The 25057-nt window shown below is 45.2% G+C and overlaps 2 protein-coding genes across 5 annotated transcripts in view; one reads left to right on the top strand and one right to left on the bottom strand.

Moving 5' to 3' along the window:
• LOC118503781 (mucin-19) overlaps positions 1 to 19385 on the bottom strand; it is a 42492-nt gene extending 23107 nt beyond the window's left edge. The window contains exons 1-2 of one of the 3 annotated variants that reach the window (XM_036037458.1): positions 19258 to 19385; positions 16897 to 17262 (exon numbers count right to left, since the gene is read on the bottom strand). The gene's annotated coding sequence lies outside the window, so the exon portion shown is untranslated. Of the gene's footprint in view, positions 1 to 16896; positions 17263 to 18241; positions 18619 to 19257 lie in introns of those variants that run through there. The other 2 variants (XM_036037456.1, XM_036037457.1) reach the window with 2 other exon arrangements.
• A 682-nt stretch (positions 19386 to 20067) lies between these two features.
• LOC118503779 (protein SERAC1) lies at positions 20068 to 24575 on the top strand. 2 transcript variants are annotated; one of them, XM_036037451.1, is made up of 5 exons: positions 20068 to 21162; positions 21433 to 21755; positions 21832 to 22533; positions 22611 to 22895; positions 23145 to 24575. In XM_036037451.1, the coding sequence occupies exons 1-5, from the start codon at positions 21104 to 21106 to the stop codon at positions 24293 to 24295; spliced, it is 2520 nt and encodes an 839-aa protein (XP_035893344.1). In that variant the 5' UTR covers positions 20068 to 21103; the 3' UTR covers positions 24296 to 24575. The 2 variants fall into 2 exon arrangements, with proteins under 2 accessions (XP_035893344.1, XP_035893345.1); XM_036037452.1 differs by having other exon boundaries at positions 20069 to 21162; positions 22611 to 22670.
• The last annotated feature ends 482 nt before the right edge of the window (positions 24576 to 25057 follow it).

Here is a 25057-nt window from a genome sequence, read left to right as displayed (position 1 = left end):
AGTCCTTCAGAAAATAAAGTGCTTTTGCTTTGGTGCTTCGTGCTTCGAACAGAAAAACTTTTTCCCTTTGGAATTCTTGTTTCTTTTTTCTACTGCTGCAAATTTTAGTGCGGGGTGAATGGTTTCAGCCAATTTCCAACCCCCTCCCAAAAGGTGAGCCCGATTCTGGGCAAAATAAAAATAAAACCATTATTTTGACTTTTGATGTTTTCTTGGCACCACGGATGCTTGTTTTTGCAAATAATTTTCGCAAACCACCACCACAGCGGCAACCTTGAATTCAATAGCGAAACATCATTTTGGCAACATGGCAAAATCTAAAAACAGATCTACATTTTGTGGTAGAAGAGGAAAAAGATAATAAGGTTGAAAATAAAACATAAGAACCACACATGCGTAAACACAAGCTTGAGGATTGAAGGTGCTAACGAGAGTTAGAAGAAAAATTATTAAATTAAAACACAAAAGTAATTGACAGATAAGTAAATAAAGGAAAATGAAAGTAAAAAAACTTAAACGAAATAAAGATATACCTGCTTGAATGATGTAAACAATTGCTAAAAACATTAAAATATTAAATTAATTAAATCCATTTTTAAAAGAAAAATAGATAAAAAATACCATATTATGTTCAAAATTAGTAGCCAGTGATTAGATACATGTTAAAGGACATTTTAACCACACAGAAGAATGTTTCAACTGTACTGTGGAACTTTGCAATCATATAATGGAATCATTCAAACAGTTGAGGGGATTTTTGCAACGCGACCGTTTATCTGCACCTGGATCAGAACCCTGTAATAACCCCTAACAACAAATGTTTTTGTTAAAAATTGCAACACAAAGTAGATGCATTAAATATTTATTTACCACAACAAAATAAACAACAAACGTTTAAAAAATACCCAGTGTGTGTTCAACAAATTTCCACGTGTCATACTAATCACTTCATCACCGAAGTCAATCGGGCATGATGAATCAATTTCGATTTCCAGGTCCAAATTGTGGCCTTTTTCCTCGCTGATATTTACTTTGTTTGATGGTCAGTCAGTGTCAGTTAAAAGAAATCGACATGTGGGGCGCGGGAAATAACGCACGCACCGGCCAAGCAGATGCGCAAAAGCAGCATGCGTAAGAGAAACACATGCGGCAAATGATGGGTCGTCTGCTGTGACGTCGACCACATTACGCGATCGCAAATTCCTGGAATGGTTCAAATGCTTTGCGTGTCTGCGCGAACACACCCTTTTTGTGCGCGCGCGCACACGAACACTGTAACCATCGCATTCGATCGCTTGATATCGCTGCCCACAGGCTGGACAGGGTGAGTAAGAACGAGAGCGAGCGACATCATACCAATTTCGAATGAATTTGTTTAAAAAATGATTGCAAGATTCATGGGCGCCCCCGCACCAAAGGGGTGTTACGGGGGTGGAAATGTTTTACATTTCCTTATAATTTCATCCCCCTGAATCCCAACCATTGTCCATTCTGTGCGAACAGTGGGCTTTTCCTGGTAACTTGAAGCTGAAGTTGAAATTACAAAAGGTCTCTGTCGCTCTGCTCGACACAACAAGGCAACCATTTCAGCTTAACAATTATATTCTTAACAAGCAAACAAAATGTTTAATTCCATTGCACAACGCTCAACGAGTTCGGCGAACACGGTTTGCCGATATATTTGAGTGTGAAAAAGGGGTTTCCCGTTTTTTATTTGGCGTTTCCATGCGCAACCGACGCGCGAAAGCCCACCACACAATAACCAACCGGGTCGGGATTGTTACGTTCGACAATGCCATTTTATACAAAATTCTGGAAAATTATAATACAATTATAACCACCTCACAAAAGAAAAACTCGTTCATTCGCTATGGAAATGGCAAATACAAATACGCAGTACATTACAAGCTTCCAAATTAACTGTCGAAGGAAGGGCACAACAAGGAACAATGTGCGATTTTTATGCTCTTTTTTTGTGTCGATTCGACCACATTACAAAAAAACATTGTGCTTACTTTATTTGCCTTTATCCTTTTGTGCAAAGTACTTAAAGATGAATGATTTCAATTGAAAGTTTATTTTTTAAAAGTTTTATCCCCGATTTGGTATTAAACAATTGTTTGAATAATATTACTATGCTTTTGTGAACTTTTTGGAGTATTTGAAGACTTCCATCTAGTTCAAATGTATTCTCTCTTTCTCTCTTCTTGGCCTTAAAACCTCTTAGGTCATGCTTGACATTTTTGGCTTACTAGACCCTAAAGAAAGCAAGTAGTTTGATTGTCAGTTCTCACTACGGGTGAACGATCCGGATGGGATTTGAACCCCGGTTCAGCCTTATGAAGACCGTCGCCGTTGTCGCCTCTAATACCGGGCCGGTTTTAGCCCCAGTTTGAATTAATTGGGAGTTGAATAATTCTAAATTAATATTCTAACAATCGTGCAGTGAATAAGACTAGGCCGACTCCGTAGGCCGGTCATGTCATGAAAAAGGTACCAGACGACCGAGCACATAAAGTCGTTATGGGTCTTTTAAAAGGGTAGAGAGGAAGCGTGAGAGGTCCAAACTGATATGGAGCGATGACGTTGATGAGTTCGCCAGAAAAGCCAGGACTAGAAGGCTAATTTTAAAACTAGAGAACCCTTGTTCACTGAGCAATTTCAGTACCTTTTTTAAGTTTTGCACCCATTTCAGGACATTAGCGAAGTCATTATTATTAAACCAATTAGTAGACCTACAGATTTAAAATGGTTATTCATAGCACACAAGAAGAAACCTCACCTCAACTTCCATTAAATCTTTACCATACAAATATTGTGCTGCAAGCCCAATGGAGCAATCCCACACACTCAATTAGAACGGGTCATCGGAATATATTCATCAGTTCATCCCCCTTGCGGACACTGCAAAACCCCATTTCCGAAGCACATGCAAACCAAAGCGCCAACCATCGGGCAAAGCAAAGCAAAACGTCAACGATTTCATGTGTACACATAATTAAAATCATTTCTTGGGATTCGGTGGATGGAACCTGCTAAAATATTCACCAGCAGCAAACAAGACAACAAACAACAGTCGTCGGAGTCGTCGGATATTGTAATGTCCTGTCGGTGTGGTTGGCTGGGGGTTGATCGAATTCACCCTCACCCAGGGTCAGGAGAAGGATGGATGGATGGCCCGTTCATATGTTTAATTTTCTTTGAATTCCCTCCCATCGGGACACACGCACTACGATGACGCCAGTGGGCACGACGGTGGACGCCAGTTGGCACAATTTTTCGAGCACCGATATGACCTCACACACACACACAGAACGGCGCACAAGCAAATGCTTTTATAGAAACACATCAAACATTGGTACGGTAAGCCCACACAAGCTAAAGTTTTTGGGGTGGGTTTTTTTTTGCTGTAATCTTCTATTTTGCTTGCCCATTCCCATTTGGATTTCGTGTGAAAAGCTCCGAACTTTTTTTTTCTCTCTCTCTCTCTCTCTCTCTCTCTCTCTCTCTCTCGCTCGCTTTCCACCGCTTTTCATCCTCGTTTTAGCGAACGTTAACATTAGCCGTACTTAATTTCGTACCACCGCGAGACCTAGAGTTCTGGGAAATTCTAATTGGATGCCACCGAACCACCCTAGGTTTTCTTCGCCGTAATACATGGCCATCGCCGCCGCCGCAGCAGCAGCAGAGAGAAAGCAAGCAAACGGGTTCATTCCACTGATTTCGTGGAAAAGTGACACCGAAAATTTGAACCTCCGGAGCCAATAAATAACCGCAATTGTAAGGAGTGTAAGGGTTTTTATTTTTCTCACTGGCGGTACGGAAGAAAATAGAGAAATTTAGGTCCCGAACACTTTATCCAGTAGAAGAAGGTACACCACCGCACGGAACTCAATCCCGGGGATATACACTTTCCTTCGGTCCGGTTTCCCCCGCTTCAGTTACCAGCGCAACATGAATGTGGAAAAAGAGTTCCGAGAAAACGGCAATAGAATTTCCCAGTTACCGAACACACTCAAGGGCAGTTCAGTCGTTGTGCGAAAGTGTGTTGGGGGGGGAGAGGCACCCATGTATCAAATAACTATCGGGACGACAACGAACCGAAAGAACGAAATGGTAATCCGAGCTAGTTTTTCCAACTCCCGGCCCGGGATCGTATTGGGGATGGAGTTAAATTTTCCAGAATTTCCTTCACTCTATCCTACCCCATTGCTCCCCCACAGCAGTAGTGTAATACTGTACTGGTCGATGATAGAAACAAGGCATATCTAGGAAGCACTAGGCGCGTGTGCCGCGTCGTGGTGGCGTACAACACTTCCCAGGAAGATGTGAAGTATATGATTAAAACACATTTTTCTATGGAAAAACGATTCAAAAACATTTCCCCGCGCGGTGAATGGTATCGTTCGATTGGCAAAATGGGGCCCAAAATGGGGGCCCGTGATACGCTCCTGTCATCACAGCACCACCGCTGTGGAAAATGATTCAATCGAACTACTTATTCCGGTTCGCAATGGCTGCAAAACAGGATGATTCACTATCGTAGAGTACCGTTCGTGGAAGTTTGTTAGAAATGAGTGAAATTGTTAGTTTAAATTTCACTTGAACTCGGTTGGGGCGTACTTGATTACCATATGCCAGGGTTTGATGATGTACCCGGAGCCGCAGACTGTAAACTTAAGCCGATGCAAATATCCCCTGTCGCAGGATTAGATTTCTGTGGAAATTCTGACGCATAACCCTAATAGAGTGTGGATTTGTTATGTTGCTCAAAAAACTATCAACAAAATGTTTTCTCTTAGTTTAGTTACGGAGTTGATAAACCCTCGAGTTCGAGTCCAAGTCCTACCGGAAGGTGCCTCAAGTTTGATAGCGATATTTGCGACTTTTATCAATAAGTTTTAAGAATCCAATTCCGAGCTCGAAGTTCGTATATATCAGTAAGTTCACCCTACAATTTGCGACTGCGACTCGAAAGTTTAAAGTTTCGACAGGTTTGAGATACTGTTGTCAGTCTCCGAAACTCATACGAACTTGCTGAAGTTCGTGGAGTTTTGCTAGGAATCTGAAGATCTCCGGGTATCAAGAGAATTGCTTGGATTATTTGGTACACTGTAAAAAAGATTCTAAACTTCCTCAAAAGGAGCTCCAATCAATTAGACTAAAAGGTTCTACCAGTGTTATAGCCGTCACAGATGTTCGCCCCATGTTTGAAGAACAGACATACCCCAATAAGAGACATGGACATTCAATGCTTCAAAAAACTGACCATGGATCGGTACAACAATCCAGTATGACACCAACGCTTATCCAATTCTACGCATTTCCCTCCCATCGGACTAACGGTGCTAAAGCTAATCCATTAAAATGCATCAAACCGCACGTCGATTGCTTCTGACCAATAGCACCCCTACCCCCCACCCCATGCTTTACCCCGCAAGGACCGATGCACGAAAGGTTTGATGCACTCGTCCAACCGAACCAACCAATCAACGGGGATGGGTTGATGCTCTATGGAAGAGTGATAGGGTGATTTGCATTTAATTGAATTTCATTAGTCATTCTACCGGGTGCTTTACGCCACACTTCATGGAAACATGCATCGATCAGTGAGGTTCGGTGATGAAGGCGGTGACCACGACCGGTCGAAGAGGCAGGAGGAAGGAAATTAAGGAGCACCATTGTGTTGGAACCACACGTCGGCCAGTTGGCTCTGCATTAATTGCTTATTGTTCCAGCTATTCCTATGTCACGATACAGAGATCGACAAGGATTGCTGGAATGTTTCCGGGTGTGCGGTAAAGCTCAATGCGGGTTCCCATCTCCGTTGCTCCGATGATGTGATGAGGTGTTGAGTATCGATCAAAGTTACAAGAAATCTCCCTTCATTACGACTGGCCACACATGACAGCAGGCTGAACTCTACCGATAGCAAAAGAAAAAAAACGAGGAAAACGAACAACACCGGTACACTCGTCGACAAACCAATTAAAACTTTCCATTACCCGAAATTGTAAAGCTCACCCCGGCTGCACTCAGGGGCTGCTGTTGCTGCTGTCGGTCGTTTGTCGGCCACCTGTCTTGGGGGCAAGCCAAGTACGTTTGGGCAGTATACGCACACAGCAAAGCTCGAACCTGACCTGAAAGTATCCGGGAGTGCATCAAACTATCAACACAGAACAGTTTGACATGCGCTTCTGCTTCACACGGGGGATGTGGATGGTGGTGTTCTTCACAACCCGGTTCATCGTACACACGAAGAGGGCAATAGCCCACCACACAACCACCGCGGTGTGTGTGTGTGTAGAAGAATGTGCGCACAAGGTGCACCGAACCGCCGAAACAACCGAACCACTGACAGTAGCTGGAAGCGAAGTAATCGAAAGAAAACACACCGAGAACCTGTGAAGACGCCCGGACCGGACTCGTTCGACTGAAGCAGAAGCAAAACCCATCCAACTGGAACCCAAGTAAGCGAGAGGGGTAATGTTGATGAACCATCACCACCACCACCTCCAACCACCGTAACCAATCCACCAGTCTCCGAGGAAGATGCGACGAGCACCGATCACCGGAAGGAGAGCACACACACACGCAACGAAAACCACGCGCGACTCCGGGGGGCATCACCAGCAACAGCGTATTTCTTCGAATTCATTCACGCATTACATTCTCCTCTTCTTCGAAATTCGGAGTATTTTGTTTGATTAAAGTTCTACGTTTTTGTTTTTTTCGGTTCGGAAGACGCGGCCCGCGCACAGAGTAACCGATCGCTTACCGTGAAGACTTCAAGATCTTCAACTTCAACGGGGGTTGCACCACGGCCTCTCGAAAGAGGCCAATGGCCATTAAACGTCATCCGGAAGGCAACGGAATCCATCATCATCGTATCGAGAGTTTGTTGGTGTGTGTGTGTTTTTGGAGGTTCCAACAAGCTCTTCATCATGTTCCACTCAAACCCCTAGTGAAAGATGAAGAAGCAACGTGCATCTTCCCGTCCTTCAGGGGGCCAAGATACCGTGAATCGACCAAACCAGTCTTCTCTCGCGGTCCACTCATACCGATGCGTATATACATGCGTAAGCGCAACTGCCTTCTTTGGGTCTGTTGGTCCAAAAAAAAAACATACAAACATAACACATGCCTCCCGGGGTGCAGACGTACGGTAGGCAGCGAATGAGCACAACCTCACCCCATCAGTTCCAACAAGATCGAACCAACCGAAAACCGGTCAGCAGCAGCAGCAGCAGCAGATTGACATCTTCGTTGTGTGAGTATGATATCTCCTCCACCGGAGGAGGCAGCTCAAGCCCTGAGCAAAACTGCGACACAACAAGCAGGTCGCAATGGCCCCATATAAGGGTTCCGTATGTTGCCGAATGCAGTTTTTAGCTCATGGACAGGAATTGAGCCACAAGCCGAACAAAAGAAAGAGCGAACTTCAGATAAACATTACCCCAAACAACGTCAAAAATCTTATTTGTATGGTAATCTATCACACACACCATTATTGAGCCTTCACTTTGAAATGAGATGATCGTTGCGAAGACGCAAAAGTTTCTGTGCTGGACAATATCTCCCAACGGTCGGAGGGTCTGCCTGCCGTCCCAGACGCAACATTGCATGACAACACACACGCAAGGGCATATTGCGTCAGAGAGTCGTCCCCACACAGCACGGCAGCACAGCACACAAACATATCAAAAGAAACCCTTATGTGAAAAGAGCGAGATATGATGGCGCACCACACACGTCAGAGAACCTTGTACGTATGTTAAAATTGCTAAATGACTTCTTTTCAAGGAACCACGATTTACCAACGCGAAAAAATAGATCTTTCGGTACAGTAAGCTCTAAATATCTTTACCAGAATTGGGTATCGGAACATATTCCGGAACAAATCCGGACATTCTTTGACGACTTCTCTGACAGGAATAAATCTTATACATAGCATGTCGTTCCTAGAACTGGTCCAAAGTTATCCCCAGATCGTTATCATGTTTTGACGGTTATGTCATTCCTTTCTAGGCTTATAATCATATTGTGGTATCAGACTTGAGGATTAACGTTGGTACGTCCTTTGACAAACCTCCATTGAGAGGTACCAAGGAAGAAGTCTACAACGGATGACCTAACACAACATTAGGCCCGATTTCAAGAGTCTTGTCCAAGTTTGCAGTGCAGAGCTTGTTGTCAATACTCAAATATTTCTGTCGCCAGACATAAGAGTGGGACTAAACAGGAATTGTGAAATTATTTCAGCAAACCAAAACAAATGTGAGTCATGTCTGATAAAACGGCCTGGTCGGCGTTTCTCAAAGTCTCAAACAAGTCTTCAACAATTCAGATTAGAATGCCCCTTTATCTTATCAATCCCGACCTTGTGGTGTGTTTGTAATGACTTTAACTATAACTGTCAAACAGGATACTGTAAACAAACCTTATTAGACCCCACACGATTACAGTGGCAAGAAATTGACTTCGTAACGTGATGCGATAACGCGCTTGTTTTATCTTGTTTATATGTTTTATTGTTTTATAAGACTTTCAACTGCCTGCCAACACTTCTTGGAAACGACGAAAGGCTACAATTTCCTACCTTATCACGCAATACATAATCATTCGATTCCGCGCAAATCCTAACCAATTACGCAAACTATCACTCAAGCTTGTAATTAAGAAATTTATTTACCTAAGGATATTATAGTTTCCTAACAGGCAACAACAAAAAAAAAAAGGTTGGCAATCAAGTTAACCCCCCGTACTCATGCCAACGAGTCTATTTCCTGCTCAGTAGGACGGATGCTTGCAGACACGGGGTTACCTGGCAGCCTCCTGCCTACTAACAGGTCTAATTATCCATGTAAGGTAATTTGGCTTCGAATGCCATTATATCCCTTTGCCATTCCTTTTTCGACATCTCTTTCTATGGATTCTGCGCCGAATGTAAGTCCTTATTCAAATCATCCCTAGACTCACTCGCTTTTTCCTCCCTATGCCATCCTTAAGGAGAGCCGACCCATTTGTCCTTCAACTTCATTTTATATGTCTAATTCATACAACTATTCCCTGCTGGTACACACACACCGGCCGAACCGCAGGTAGGCAAATTTATTACACAGATTCTTCAAATCAACCTTCGTCTGATGTCGGATCTGGCTTCCAGTTCCCTATTATCCTGTTTTACATTTCCTTTTTTGCTGGTTTTCCGTCCGGACAAAAAGGTTAAAAAGGACATATATGGGCTAACCGTGACATATAAACACAGCTTGTCTTCCTACCATGGACGAACGCTCTCTCGCTCTGTACCACCGGTTTACCTGCGCTCACACACATGCGGCACGCAGATGTCCCGCCAGACATGTGTCAGCACCTCCAGCCACCGGGTCTCGGATCTCCTCATTCCTGGCTACGCGAGCGTTTCTGTCCCTTTCGGCGAAGGACTCGTACCTTCCACCACACATCGGCGTTTTCTGCCTCGCCTCGCTGTCTCGTTTACTCCTAAGGCTTTCCTTCCCGTTTGCACGGGGCTCTCAGTTTTATTGCAAGGATTGATGGTCGGATAACATGCTACCCACTTTAAAAGACCGGCTTTCCAAGCTCCGACCGCTTCTAGGAAGCCTCCTAAGGGACCTGTGTGAATGCAACAGAATTGGTCCTTCGCATCGCTTTTTGAAGGAGGAATCGGGCCACCGCTCTACCTCATGCCATTTACGCCCGATCAGGTTCGCTTTCAGCTGGTGCGTTTGTGTGTGGATGGGCAACTGAGGGAGAACGCTCCGCTTCTCCGAAGTGCTTCAGAGGGATATCTCGCTGGCACACAACACTACCCCGAAGGACAGCTTGCGCGCCTAGCGCACAACAATTCAACCTAAACAGCCTACGCATATGGGTTGGAGAAGAGCTCTAGGAAGCAGCCATAATAGTTCCAATACCATCACCGTCTCCGAGCGTAAAAATATCGCTCAAATTCTCTCGATATCAAGGAAATAGAATCCTTGAGTACTTGAGTCGTCCATTCGCATCCCCTTCTTTATCGCCGCACTGTTCGTCCGAGACCAGCTCCTGTTACAGATTTAACGGTCTGCTGCCGTCGCTTCCTTGTTTTGGAACATCCACAAAGAAAATTCGAGACACAAACAGCACAACGCACACAACAAATCGAAAACAGTGCAATTTGAGATGGTCGCTCCCTTTTTTGCTATTTAACCACGTCCCGAGATCTCGTGACAGATGCGTAGAAAAACAAATCTGTTAAGCATTTGTGTGTCTCGTTTGGGGTGGTCAAAACGCCTCCCGACAAAAGGCCTTAGCCGACCAACTTCATTGCGGTAAATTGATGTAGACAACCATTGCGAACGCCGATTAATGGTTGGCTGGAGTACCTATCGTTGCCTCCCGGCTCAGCGTTGACAGCGAAGGCGGTGGCGAGAGTGGTGGCTTGTTGTTCGACCTCCCCAGAAGGAAGCTCTCAATCAGTGACACAGACGCAATATGGCCAGACGGTCGAGCATATCTTCAGCAGACAGACAGATCTAGTAAGACAAGACAGACCGATGGCCACAGGATGTTGTGTCAGTTGAATTTTTTAACATTGCACGTACACCTCTCTCCAGGAAATGTCCAATTTGTGTTAAAGCGATGTAAAACATCTCCTCAGTTCCGGTTCATCAAACTCACCTTCTGGGTTGCCGTAGTAAAAACATCACATTCGGCGAAATCAAACTCTCGAACGGGGTTGTGAGTGATAAGATATTGGGATACCCGGGTCCTCGTTTCTCGTACCAACAACACCATCGATAGGATAGCTTGCCATAAACGCTAAACAAAACACCGACATGACGTGTGTCGAAGTCAGCTCGTTTACGTTCGTCCAATGTTTCTGTGTTTTTTTTTTTTTGTTCTTCTGCAAAGTGTGAAACTGATTTCTTATCTTCCAAGAATTCCCACCGACGACGAAAGTGTGGAATCTATGTAAACATTCTTTTCGGAATAACAAAACGGTGCTAGCTAGATAACAGCTACAGAAGCTATCTGATGTTGTGGGTGGCCACACACAGCACAACAGTACAGTACGTCGTGGTGTTGAGATATTGCAAATATTCTGGCACACACGACCTACCGCCGCCATGTTATTTGCTTTGTAATACGCCACAAAAACAGTGGTTTGGGTCGTACCTGTGCAAGAAGCTGCAGCCAAAGCCAAAAAGTTAAGCTCCCTGTAAGACGGCTGTAAGTTGCATGTAAACGAGCGCATTTTACCGGCTGATACATGACACCCGATTAAAGGTGCCATTATTCTCCGACCGAGCATAGACAACAGGCTAAGGATTCCCCCTGTAATGATGATGAAGGCGTTTCTGTTTGGTTGACAAATGCTCAGATCTAGCGATTCTGTTTTCCATTTTGTGGCATCTTAACCTATAAATCAAACTTGAGACACATCCAACCAACGCTCCTGAGAGAGCTTCAGTAATAGACTTAGCGTTTGGCGTTCACTTACTAGCTATTTGTCAACTCCTTCGATCACGCGACAAACCCTCCCCCCCCCCCCCCCCCCCCGAGTGTGGGAAGATTAGGTTAAATAACCTTAACTTGTTCGAGACCGCCCACTCTCCAAAAACAATTCCAACCACTTACATACACGACGACGTACACCTTTTGTTTTCTTGTAAGGAAAGTGCCATTTGCTAAGAGAAGAGACAATTCGATAGCAAAATCCAACCATGAGTCAGACAAGACCCAACGCAAAAAAAAACGCCAAATCTTTCGCAACAATCGTCTACCACTCGGAGGTCCGGAGTTCTGACGACCAGCACCACGTGTTTGGGCCACCTCCGGAGCTTCAGTAGTAACCCGGCCGGCCCCTCCCCAAGTCTGTCGAAATCAAATCAGAGCACAACAAAACGGCCGACGCAACCGGCCATTTATCATCCCACATCCGACAAATGGTGTTGTGTCACTTCCGTTCAACGCATCATCCCCGCGCCGGGTAAGAGGTGTAAGGGCTTTTGCCGTGTCTCTCTGTGTCGGTGGATGAATCGTTTCCCTTTTTTTACTGCCACCCGGGACGTTATTAGTCAGTCGCAACATTGTACGAAATTTTCGTCTACTTTTTTCCTGCATTCGCGTACTCTCTTTGTACGCTGCTTCCGGTTTTGATACTGTATAGCTCGCTCAGTAGCCAACTATCGACGTCGAGCGGGTCGAGCGTTATCAAAAATAGAAATTGATGCTAATAGATTTGATTTAATAGTTCGAATTAATGAATCATAGAGCTGTCGCCGTCCGGCAATCATTTGGGGGTGATAGCGGTACTATCCAACTATGGGTAAAAACTCAAGGCACAAATGCCCAAAAATGGCAGACCGCGGGGTCATTCATTATCACTTATCCATGTTTCAAAGGGATGTAACACAATACGGATGCATTTCACAAACAATTAACAAATTAACGAATTCAATATTGACATAATCTACTGCATTGGGATGAGAGCAGGGACGTTTAATTCCACCAAACAAGGCTATTCTTTGCGCTAATTGCCAGGGAGCGGCACTGCCGTCCATCACCATAATGAAGCTATCAGCGTCGCGCTCATTACCCGAAAAACTGTGCTGTGGGACACAGTCTCAGTCTGCGCCACCGAAGAATGATGGATGACAATGATTTGATAGTCTGGGGACCAACCAAACCAAAAAAAACACCTCCCCTCCCTTAACAGTAGCTTACTGGTATAGGGGTCGAATATCAATCGATTGAAGGGAGTAAACAAGCGCAGCACACCCAACCTGCCACGTTCCGCAATAGTTAGAAAGGTAGAGAGAGCGTGCTCGTGACATTATCTGCTACACCAGGGGAAAACCCCAAAACCCTTTGCAAGCGATTCGGGAAAAAGTAGTCGCGTCACATGATGGAGTAGAGTATCAGAAGTGAGTAAATAAACCGCACGCACGCACACACGCTTCCAACTGTAGCAGTTGACGCAATATCCGGTTCCACAGCACGTCAAATAAAATATCGCCATGATCACAACATGTTGATGATGGCGACCGCTGATATGATTCATTCACTAAACTGTACGCACATACGACAATGGTGAATAGTGATTTTTTACTACCGACGTACGTACGTATTGTGTACGGTTGTTGATGTTTTTTGATAACAAAATCACCTCCTCCATTTTCTGCATCGTAATGATGAGAATCATGAAGAGCAGCAACTTCTTCAAGTCTTTTTTGAGGCTTCATAAGGTGAGGTAAGACTCCTCGCTGAAGTCACTTAAAACATCAAATGACTTCCTTCCTTTTGCTTTTGTTGGCAAAACACATCAGATAGTTCATTATTCTCGTGTGTAAGATCGAGTGTAGGGAGAAAAATAAAACCCCTTCCGAAAATCAAACTGCACCCGAGTAGGATTGGGCGTTTGGTGGTGGTTTCACATTCGCTCAGTTCATTCCGTCACACTTCCTGTCACAGCATGCAAAAAAAAAGGTCAAAAAGGCAAAACACACACACAAAAGGGAAAACAGAAACTGACCGCAGAGAGATCGTTAACAAATGAGCGCGTTGGCATGGGAGATTGTTGCATCTGCCAGGAAGTTGGCCACAAAACCGCACTCTACACACACACACACCCACTTCCGTCCATTCATCTGCCGGGTGCCTTTCCTAACCGGAAAAAGATGGTACTGTTTGCCGCATTTTCTCTTGCATAATGAATGCGATTCCCACCGGGGGCACCGGCAGCATCGGTGGGGAGGGAAAGCAAAAGGGGGGTGAAGTCATTTTCCGTAGCTTAGGAACTGATCTTTTGAGATGTTCGACGAGATGGTTTCTAGTAACTATTAACGTTTCTATATCTATATCTTTTGGTAGGTATCATTTGGTTTGGAGCAGTTATGGCTAAGTTTAGTCGAGGAACCTCTGAGCGAAGAAGTTGCAAAAAGTGTAGAATATCTGACATTCTCATTACCAAGAATATCCCAAAATGTCCATTAACGGATAGATAATGCTACAGCGTTGTAAGAGTTTTCATTTAAAGAAGAGATCGTTTGTCTTTGTGAATCTTGGATCCAGAGACCAGTGAATCCGCCCGAACGATCAAGATTGTCCTCTGGACAACCTGTGATAGTGACAAATTGTGATACTAAATTCGCCTTCCAAGTCTGAGACTTAATAAAAAATATCCTTTTGACACTTCCAGTTAAGACTTCCAAGTGACCTCAGAGGAGCAGAATAGTTTCTATTTCGGGGGTAAGTACTACTGAGGATTGACAGTCATTCAACACCCAGAAGGAAATAAAAACTTCGACCTACAATAGCCATATCTGAAGTCCCAGTACTAACTGTGGAAGGACCTCTCGGAAAGACAATACTGATGTGAGGAACGGTTATTGGATGTAGGATTGGAGCAACCTTTCATCCTTTTTAAATCAAAATTTAAAAGGAAACCTTGTTCCCCTTTTAGTGCACAATCTGTACCATTTTGAATCACTTCCGATGACTCATTTGTTGTGGGATATAAAGTTCCACACCGCAAACATTGGAAGCCATTTAAGCGTCGATGAGAAAAAAACTCTCCATTACATTACAGTGCCAAAATCGTATACGGGAAAACAATCCGATACCACAGACCGATAGAATTAAGGCGATAAGGATTGTTTTGACCATCCCTTACTTCTCCGTGAGATTGAAGCCAAACAACATTAACGCAAACTTTGGTAAGTATGATGAACACAAAAGACCGATCTCGTTACAGGGACCTTTAGGGGACTACATTTTTGTTGCTGTTTTGGGTGAAATTTTGTCTTCTACCTTTTACATCCAAGATTGATTAAATTAAGTCGTTGAATGATAATAATAATAAAACATGGAGAAGGAAAACTACCCGATCGACGTTGATCGAAGCGAAACTTAACCTGAAAAAGTGAGATCTTCCCATGCTGATGGAAAGTCGTACAATCGATCGTTGGTTATCCAACGACGCATCCGGATGGGAGAAACAAAAAATGTACTTACAGCAATAGTAGCATTACACGTTGGCCATGTCAGCGCATGAGGAAGTCACAAATCGTTAACCACCTTTCCATCGGAAGCAGATCCACAACTTTCAAAAGCGGTTCAATAGGAAAAGCTTTTCAACGAGCCTCCCCCCAACCAAAACTCAACACGGTCGAGTGCGAAATTGTACAATTAAATGTTGGTTGGCACTAGACGGATGCAGAAAGAGATAGAGCGATTGTGCGAGGAACAACAATTGATCGACTCCGGCCTCTGCTGCTCGCAAACTCTTCAACAAAACCTTCCTTTACTACCTCCTAGTAGAGTCTGTACGGCAGTGTCTGTGAGAGTGTGCTATTTGTGGAGTTCGGGACGGTGATGCATTGCGATTGAGAAAACATGTTTTCTTTTAATCATCTTTAATCTATCTCGGCGCCTAGCCGTTCCGCCGAAGAAGACGTCGGCTTTGAGGTGCGGTCAACGGGGAACACACCATCGGCGTTACGTCAGGCGTCATTCATCAGCCGAGTGCACGACGACGGCGAATGGGCCATGGTCGTTCACGAAGTTGGGGGAGGGCGTAGAATTCACTGAGCGAATGAATGAATTTCCATCTTCCGTCAGGGACGGCGCGCCATCTTCTACTCCACACGGCCGTGGAGATTCGTGTCTCGTTGCATTGCACACGCAACGCAATGCATCTTCCAACGAGAAATGCAGCTGCGCTGTCCTATGTGTTGGTGTCGTTTCGTTCGCCAATAGCATTAAAAATAGATACCATTAAAAATTTAAAACCACACCAACGCCGAGCCTAACTTCGAAAGAGGAAGCTCATAACAATAATCCCCCGCTCACACACACACACACACATATAAAGCCACAAAGATGCAAATAAAAAAGCACAATAGGCACTATTGGCTTTGCAGTTGTAGTGTGTATGCAAATGGTTTCGCAGCAAAAAAGGTCCGTTTTTTGTCGATGCACACTTTTGCACAGAGCCGTTCGCTGTGTTGTTCCCTGATACACATTGTTCTATTTATATGGTTGTGTTTTTGGTTGCTACTGTAACGGCAACAGCCCCGTCACTATTGTCTTTGAATGCACCACCAACACCGGAAGTTGGTTGCAGTGGACAATAAAAATAGGATTAACAAACAACGACAACACAAACACCACCACTACATTCGTCAATATGATGTTGAGATGTTGGATATAGGGTGGGTTGGGGGGGCCATATTGTTGATGAACAACAGTTGCCAACAAATTTAAACACAGGCCCAACAGAGAAAAAAAAAACAAATACACGGCCCCTGAAGGCTCTTGGTGCGCACACCGAACGAATCTAGGCTAGATGCCAAGGTTGATGTTTTGTTATTGTATCGGGGAGAGGTTTTTTTGCCGTCAATGTTGTTGCTGTATGTTTCTTGACGATTTTCCTACAAACAACAACAGCGCAAACTAGTAGTTTGTGTTTTATTTTTTACCTATATTCATCAGTAATGGACTAGGACCTGTCCGCTGTCAAAAACTGACGAATTTCTCTTAGCATCGTTCGGGAGGAAGATGCTCAGAAGAATTTGGTTGGTCATGTGAGGAGAACATCACCGGACGACCCAGCTTGTAAAGCCATTTCAGACTTGAGCAGAAAGGCGTTTTAGACCCTAACTGAGATGGAGAGAAGGCGTACATGAGCCGACAGGCCGCCAGGTTCTACCTTCGTAAAGAAATCAATAAATAAATAACGCGTAGAAAGGTCCTTAAGGCATTTAAACTTTAACAAAAATCGACATTATTTTCAAGCGAGCTGTAGACATTAACCATTTTCGAAAGAAGGTCATTTGAGTCGTTTCGTTTGCGTTATTCGTCTCGCTTTTTTATCAATGCACCTAAACTTACCTCTTTTATTTCAACTGTGGTACAGCACAATACTATATCTCTTTTCCTCTCGATGTAAGCTCATCTGTCATATTATCTTAATATTTTACAATTCCACTTCCGGTACACGAGTTTTCTTATTGTTATTTGCTCTTTTTTTCTGGATTTCCGCTTGCGCCTTCGTTTTCGATGCACTTTTTCGTATACTTTTTTCAGCACACAAACTGATTAAACATTTTCTCGCCTTCAAGATCAATTCTATTCGTCATGCAATTAGCCTACAAAAGCACTAAAGCTCAGACTCACTCACTTCACTGCACTTAAAAACCCTGGTGGAAGTTTTATTTTTGATTTCGATTACCACAATGGAAGTGTATGAACAATTTGCTGCGGAAAAGAAGATAATAAACGGGTTTTTATATTTTGCCTTTTTTACTCATTTGTTTTGTTTCATAGAAAAATTAGCATCACTTTAAAACTCTTTCACGCCGAAAGACCGGGTTTCGAATCCTATTCGGAGCTCCGGTCTCCCCTTACGCAGGATTTTATATCAAAATCAAAGACCCTCTTGGGGTTTTGGAGCCAAAAAAGAAAAAGACGTTTTAATTAATATGCGCGTCAGTGTGCCGGGATTTAGCGCGACATGGGGTTTTCGATCGTATGAACCGTGTGAGAGAGATGAAAGGCATATGACCGGTGTTGTGGCTGGCGATAAGGACGAGCGGATGTAAGGAATTTAATTTCATTCATGAAACACGATCCACCTTCAAGGGCAACTTGATAACCTCGACATACACACACGCCGATTCACGGAGGCAGGAACACATTGCGTCAAGGTGGAACCGGTCGATTCGAGGTGGTGTATCAATGCACCACTGTAAAACTGCATTTGCGCTTGGTTTACAGGAAAAAAAATGCATCAAGAAAACACTTTTTAACACTTTTCTAGACGGATTTTGCATTGATAACAGAACAAATCAACCAACAAGTAGTCAACCAAGCGCCGGGGTTCTAATCTCAACTCAAGCGAAACTTTTGCTACGCCCAAGGCCTGCTGCCATCATCAGGGACGACTTGTTTATTCAAGAGGCGGAGATGTAGCACACCTCGATTATGTTGCACAATGTTTACCACACTACAGATGCTTCTGTTTGACATAAAACACATGACACTGGCTGCAGCGATGATGGTGATGCTTCTCTGTTCCACTTTCTTCACTTCAACCACAACTCAATAGTGCTGGAAAACTTCTACGCAGCAATAGTTTAGCGCACACACAGACACGCGTACACCGGACACATTTTCACCACAATTACAAACCAATAATGCAGTTTTTTTGTGAAGGTTAGCATCGATTGCTCACTACCTTGTTTTATGACACTCTTTGCTGGAGCCTCTGCTTGAAATGGACTAAATGAACCATTTTTTCGCTCTCGTTTCAAGCCCCCACTTTACGTACTGCTTGCATCAATCATCGATTTCTAAACCACAGTTGTCGTCAATATTTTGCCACGAAGACGGTCATCGTCAACAACCGCAGCCACACACAACACAACCATCGTCTGCGTCGCAGTAGTTTCTATTCCGTCATCCCGTTCGACACTCGCAATAGTTGACGACGACGTTGTTTGTTTGCTTGCCTCTTGCTGCGGTTACACTACCACTATTACCACGCTAACGCATTCCACCTATATTATTTCCCTCTGAAGCGTACGCGCGTACACTTTCCAACTCATTCATACGTTTACGCTCTCGAGCATAATGTAATCGTGCGCTCTCTTTCTCGCGCTCGGGCCGCTCGCAGCAGCCAACAGACGATCAGTCACGCACACACACACACACACGCGCGTACGCACTCAGGCAAGTGCAGCAGACTTTTGGAATCCGCGCAACCAGAAGCACAGAGAGAGAGAGAAAGAGAGGAAGGAAAACAAACGGTACCCCATCGGCAACCATTGCACGCGACACACACACGAACGGCGAGAAAAATATGCTGTGTAGGAAAGGCACTACCCACAACTACTACCACCACAAACACAGGGAGAAAACCGTGCAAAAATTTTAGCTTAGCTTTTGCTTCCGATTCGGGGTTATTCAGGCTGATTGATTCGCCCCTGCTTGGTTGCAGACAGTTTTTTCTAACTGCATTGCATTACAGCCCTTTGTGCATGTTTCATCGATATTTTTAGCTGATTTCTTACAGACAGCATTCACTTTGTGCTGCAGCAATTCGTCCCTCTCCGTCCGTGGGTGTGAGATGGTGAAATTGTCACCCCTTTGCAAAAGCATCTGCTTTTAATCAGTTCCTGCTCACTTTAAGCACGGTTCACTATTATTTTACACTGCTAAACGATAGTAAGCACGTTTCGCGTTCAGTTTTACCTCACAGAAGTGAAAAAGATTCTTGCCCGCACCGACCACACACAAGACCTTATTTTCGTGCCCTTTTTTCAACTGAATGCGATGGGACTGAACTGAACTCTGGAATCATTGTGCATAAACGGACGAGCCGAAGTTTAGCCGAAGACACCAAACAGGGTTTGTTCGAAAATACGCTGCGCTTTCGAACGTGTTCGAACGTGCGTTTGAAAAACGGTTGGTTTGTGTATTTTCAGACCAATCATTTATAATTAAAGGTTAATCATTTTCAATAAAAAGTACGAATGATAATCATTGTATGGATTTAAGCTATTCTAAATTGTAAATTTATATCTAATAATATAGAGTTTGAAGTCATAAATATCCCAGAATCCCGTCACATTGCACGTAGAGATCTAACAGAATCGCCCGTAAACCTAGTGTTTTCGTGAGGCCTGTTACACAAAGTAGCCATTGCTTGATCCTCCACTAAGCCCACTGGCCGAAGTAACCAAAAAAGTCATCAGTGTCCAACAACACTTTCCCTAATTTTTTCAGCCATAGATTGCTACGATCCCGACTACGCGATTCCGAAGGAAAACACCGCGTACTACACATACTCCCAAATTTTGACCATCTGCTTTATACGACTGTGTACATTCGACGCTTGCTTGAAATTAAAACCCTGCCAAAAACTTGCTTGCTTTTAGCTATTCGATTTCATGCTTCTGCTCTGTTTTGCTCCGCTCATTCTCGCTCTCTCTCTCTCACTCTCTCCTTCTGTCATCCATTCTCTTTTTCTTCGAATCCTCCCATCGAGCGTACTGTGTGCGTATGTGTTTACACTCGCAACACCGACCACACATCGAACCGATGGTGAGGTGTTCCGTTTTTTATTTGGCAATCCTGTTGTAAATATAGGCCAGCATAAGTTTTCGATAGGCACAGGTTGTTTTGGAGGAGTGTTCCGTCGTTGTTAAAATGTTGTTGTTGATGTTTTACTGTGCATTGCTGCCGCGTACCTGCAACTGTTTGTTGACTGCATTCGAGTGATTCACAAATTCCGCTCCCGCCTGTTGTGACGGGGAATGTTATTTACGTACGTGGAGGAACACTACGCTGGTGTGTGTGTCTAATCCGTGTAATGGCGTGATGTTGTTGTTATTATCGGATGTTGTTGACGACATCACGAAAGACCTTAAGTAGGACCGACCGTGGCGCTGGGAATTCAGTCTTCGACTCACCACACCAACGAACGCAAGAACAACCGTGAAACAATCGAGGCATCCCACTAGAGCCAGTGAGGTCGTGCCCCCCAAGAAAGAAAGCAAAGGAAAATAAGTTGAACTGAAAGTGAATGGACTCGTGAATAAACCAATAGACAGTGAAAGAACTTATTGCAAGCGGCATAAAACAATTGTCACAGTTAAAGCAAGATTTTCGTGAAGTGAAGTGTACAATATCAGCAAACGTGCCAGCAAGTGCCTTTATCCCAGTGGGAGGTGGTATTTGCTTAATTTAGTTCTAACAAGCACGAACGGGCACAGTGGGATTGTGCAATCGTACATCAGTAGTAGGCGAGCATTGCCCCGGCTACTAAGCAGTTGAGAAAGCAACAGACAGCAGCAGCAGCAGCATCATCAGCAGCATCAGCATAAAAAGGAAAATTAGAAACAAAATTGAAAGTATACAAAAAAGATTACTGAAGTTCGTAAAAAAAATTGTGCACCTTTCATGCACCCACACGTGCGTTGGTGAAAACGTGTGCTGTGAAAAACACTTGTGTGTGAGTGGAAAAAGTGCTAGATAAATTAATAGTGTGATCTAAAAGTGGACATTCAACCGAGGGCCAAATTCTTTGGAAAGAACTATGCAAATCGAATACAAAAAGTGTACCAAATTGTTTTCCGGCTGTGGCGTCGCGTCACTGTAAGTATCACCATGCTTCGGCACATAGCTTAAGACACACCCCCAGACATATCACGCCACCCGAGAAACGTGCCCTTGAACAGGCGCCGACTACATAAGCGCGCGGAATGCGCGAAACATATTGCGTATCAGCGGGAAAGAGTTGCGCACTTCCCACCAGTCCCATGGCGCGCAGCTATGTTGTGTGTGTGTGGTTGTTATTGTTTGGGAAATAGTTTGTTGAGCTCAGGCCCACATTCGCTAATGGTCATCTGAATAATCTATTTTCAGGTTGGGTGTATTGAGCTATGAAGCATACCGGACGTACGCAGCACTTTCCTCGTTGGTTGACACACGTGTACTAGATATTGACCGGAAGCGCCCAGACTACATATACATCAAGCACCACATCTACCGGCAGTCGCTGCGCGAACGTGCCCTAGATGCGGAGAATCAGCACCGCCTGCTTAACATTGTCGTACAGCCGTTCGAGAAATGGTGGAAAGCGCTGAAGCATTCCGTTGCCTGGCGACTGCTCCGGATAGCCCAGCAGGGCGATCAGGCCGAGCGGCTAAAAGCCATCCATCAGCTAGCACAGATCGATCATTTAAAAGGTTAGCTCTTGCAGCCCACAGGTCCTTAGTTCGTGGTATAATTTGTCAATCCCTTTTCATCTTGCCTTATCTCTAGATTGGGACTTTCAACATTTGGCACAGCTGTGCGATCACCGAACGGCGATCTCACTAGCCCGCTCCAACTGTGACACACGCTGGTTCCTTCCGCCACGCCAATACGGTGTCGAGAAGGAGATGCGCGAGGTGTTGGTGGAGATGAAATCGCTGCTGGAACTGCTGTCACCCCACAAGTGTGCGGCTTACGCGCTGGAGCAAACGTTCGGCAGCTCGGGACACATTCGCGAACCGGACGGTGATGAGGTGACGTACCAGATGTCCCCGTCCCGGTTCGAGTACGACCAGCTCAAGCAATCGCTCAGCGCCCTAATCCACCTGACCGGGTTGGTCGGGCCGGAAGGTAAACAGCACTGCCGGCGGATTGTCGATGCCGGCGGATTGCTAATGCTGCTCGAGGCGGAAAAACTGTTCCGTGGCGATATCGATATGAAGCTGCTCATTAGCCGGCTGGTGGGCAATTTGTCTGCGTGCGAGGGACTGGGTTACGAGTTTTATGCGAGCGGATGGATCGGTATACTGGCGCGCTGGAAGCGTGACGTGGATATGCGCATGCAGGTGACGGCTGATCTGACGCTGGAAAACCTCGATCAGGACGATCCGAACGGGTTCCGGTATGCGCCGAAGGTGTACCCGCTGCATCCGCGCGGTCGCCAGCAAGCAAAGCCGGCCGTCGATGTGGTGTTCATCCATGGGTTGCTAGGTAAATGGCGGCTTTTTTGTGTAGGTGTGTCCGGAATCGTATTAATGTTTCAAATCGATCCTTATCTTTTGCTTCAGGAGGAGTTTTTGTGACGTGGCGTCAGAAGGATCTCAAACCGCAGGCTGCCAGTCTACTAGGTAAGAAACACAAAGACGTTCATTTAGTGTCCACATCGTGTACCGATTCGTCCTCCACCAACAACAACGACATTGCACTGCAACGACCACCACCACCATTGGACGATTTAACAAACCGCACGGACCACGCGCGCAGAGGGCCAGCAGCTAGTGCTTCCCGCTGGTACAGAAGTTGGTCCGCGAAAAAATCCTCCTTCGAGGAGGACGCCGTGGAAGGCGCAGAAGGTAAGCGTAAGCGAACGGTGCTACGCTCTTCCCTTTCTTTTTTCTGCAAACATGTTCACACACACGACGTTCGTGTTCGATTCATATGTGTCGCGCCATGCCAAACAAACAAACGTTTAGAAGCAAATTGCTTGCTCGCAGACAGTGCACCGGAAATATCTCATCCCGCATTGGAGGGTTTATTTGTTTTTGTCCTTCTCGATCTTGAGCAGCTGATTAATGGTTTCCTTTTATTTCCTTCACTTTCAGAGGGCATTGCACCGTACAAAGATGAACTGCTTACGTTCCAAGAGTCAACCACAGCCGTACCGCGAGATCCATCGATCAGCGACACCGAAACCAAAGAGCTAATAGAGGCACTGCAACAGGAAGAACCACTCGGCTCAGACTGGACTGTCGTTTATCCGGACGTACCGCTGAAAGCGGACGAAGACGCCCGATCGGGAAAACGATCTGCCACCGCTGACGGAGCCGCCTGCAGCGTGTCGGGAGACAGCTGGCTACAGGAACCGCTCGAATCCGGCCAACGTTCCTTCTGCTGGCCGATGGAATGGTTACCGAAAGACTTCCCGAGCATCCGTGTGCTTGGGCTCGATTATGATTCCTCCCTGTCGCAGTGGTCCGCAACCGGCTGTCCGTGCGAAAAGTACGACGGCAAACTGCAGAAGCGAGCGGCTGAATTCCTAGAAAAGCTTGCCACCTCCGACGTCGGTCAGGATCGGCCCATCATCTGGGTAGGCCACTCGATGGGAGGACTCCTGATCAAAAGCATCATGGTGCAGGCCCTCGAAAGTCCGAACCCAAAGGTGCGCCGGCTGGCAGAAAACTCCCGCGTCGTCATGTTCCTCGGTACGCCCCATCGGGGTAGCGGTGTGGCCAAACTGAAGCAGCACACGTCCGCCCTCGTCTGGCCGTCGGTCGAGGTTCAGGAGCTCGAGGAAAACTCGTCCCAGCTGTTGCATCTAAACAAAACGTTCCTGCGGGCGGTCGACGGGCTAGGGCCACGCAAACCCGAAATCATTACCCTCTGCGAGGGACGCCCAACCGTACTGACCTCGTTCAAGCTTGCCATACACGTCGTGCCGGAAAGTTCGGCCCGCATCGATGCGGGCGACTTCTATCTCACCAGCGAGGATCATCTCAATCTCAGCAAACCCATCTGCCGGCAATCGTTCCTTTACCAACGGCTTGTCGGTGCCATCCAGGATGCGATGCGACCAAGCGGAGCGGAGAGCAGTGTGCCGGTGGCGAAGGCAGCCCTAAACACTGCACACCACCACCAGCAACAGCAGCTTATTTTCCACGGCACGAAGAAAAGTGGCAGCTCGGCATCGGCCGCCCTATCCAGCCTGTACACGCAGCTGAAGCAGTTTGAGCAGCTGATGAATGTGTTTCTTTAATTTTTGGTTCCAGGAAGCTGAAGGCTACCACCACCGTTGACAACTGACATCGCATTTGTTTCGATGTAATGAAGTGATCTTTTTTTCGTTTTAAGTTATTTAATTGCTTTTTTGGTAATGTTAGCTTAGCGCAACAACACTTTTTTGTAGTTGATGTTATTTATTTGTTTCTCTTTCTATCGCCATAGTTTATGGTACTGGTACCGAAGCACAAACCGCGAATATTTACACCGAGAAAGTATTTTGTTGATAATAAAATGAAACTGAACGAAATTTAAAAGATTTGTTGGACTCTATTGCCTTCCGACATCATAGTTTTGTTAGGTATCTGGCATCTCTAACAAGACACTATTGAGAAGGTCGTGGCCAGATCTCCTCCAGGACCACGACGAATAATCTAATACGAGTCGCAACTTTCCTGGATACTCTTCTGAAGATTTACGCACCATGCTACAAATCGGGAAGCTACCTTTTCAGCGTTGCTGTCGGAACGAATATAACACAATCTCTCCAATTCTTCGACATGACTAAGATATAGATTGAGCCCTCCAATAAAAGAGCTCAATTAGAGCTCTAGGTAATAGAGGAGTTCTGCTACCTTGGAACGATAAGAATTTCGGATCTTGCTTCCACCAGCTAGAAGACATCACCCTCAGAAATGGGATCATTGGAGCTATTTTTGATCCTATGTGTGAGAAACGCTTAAGTTGAAGGATAATTCGATTCGATTAAGCTGGAACGAGCTGAGGACCCAAAGCTATT

This window comes from Anopheles stephensi, chromosome 2 (genome assembly GCF_013141755.1).
Source record: "Anopheles stephensi strain Indian chromosome 2, UCI_ANSTEP_V1.0, whole genome shotgun sequence".
Taxonomy (NCBI): Eukaryota; Metazoa; Arthropoda; class Insecta; order Diptera; family Culicidae; genus Anopheles; species Anopheles stephensi.
Note: the sequence above shows the minus strand (reverse complement) of the source record. Positions and strands in the feature narration are given on the sequence as shown.

Bases quoted from the DNA above. Each gene is read 5' to 3' on its own strand.
- LOC118503779 (XM_036037451.1), top strand. From the start codon at position 21,104: ATGCAAATCGAATACAAAAAGTGTACCAAATTGTTTTCCGGCTGTGGC. The intron at 21,163-21,432 runs GTAAGTATCACC...ATCTATTTTCAG, and splicing joins GGCTGTGGCGTCGCGTCACT to GTTGGGTGTATTGAGCTATG. The intron at 22,534-22,610 runs GTAAATGGCGGC...CTTTTGCTTCAG, and splicing joins GTTCATCCATGGGTTGCTAG to GAGGAGTTTTTGTGACGTGG.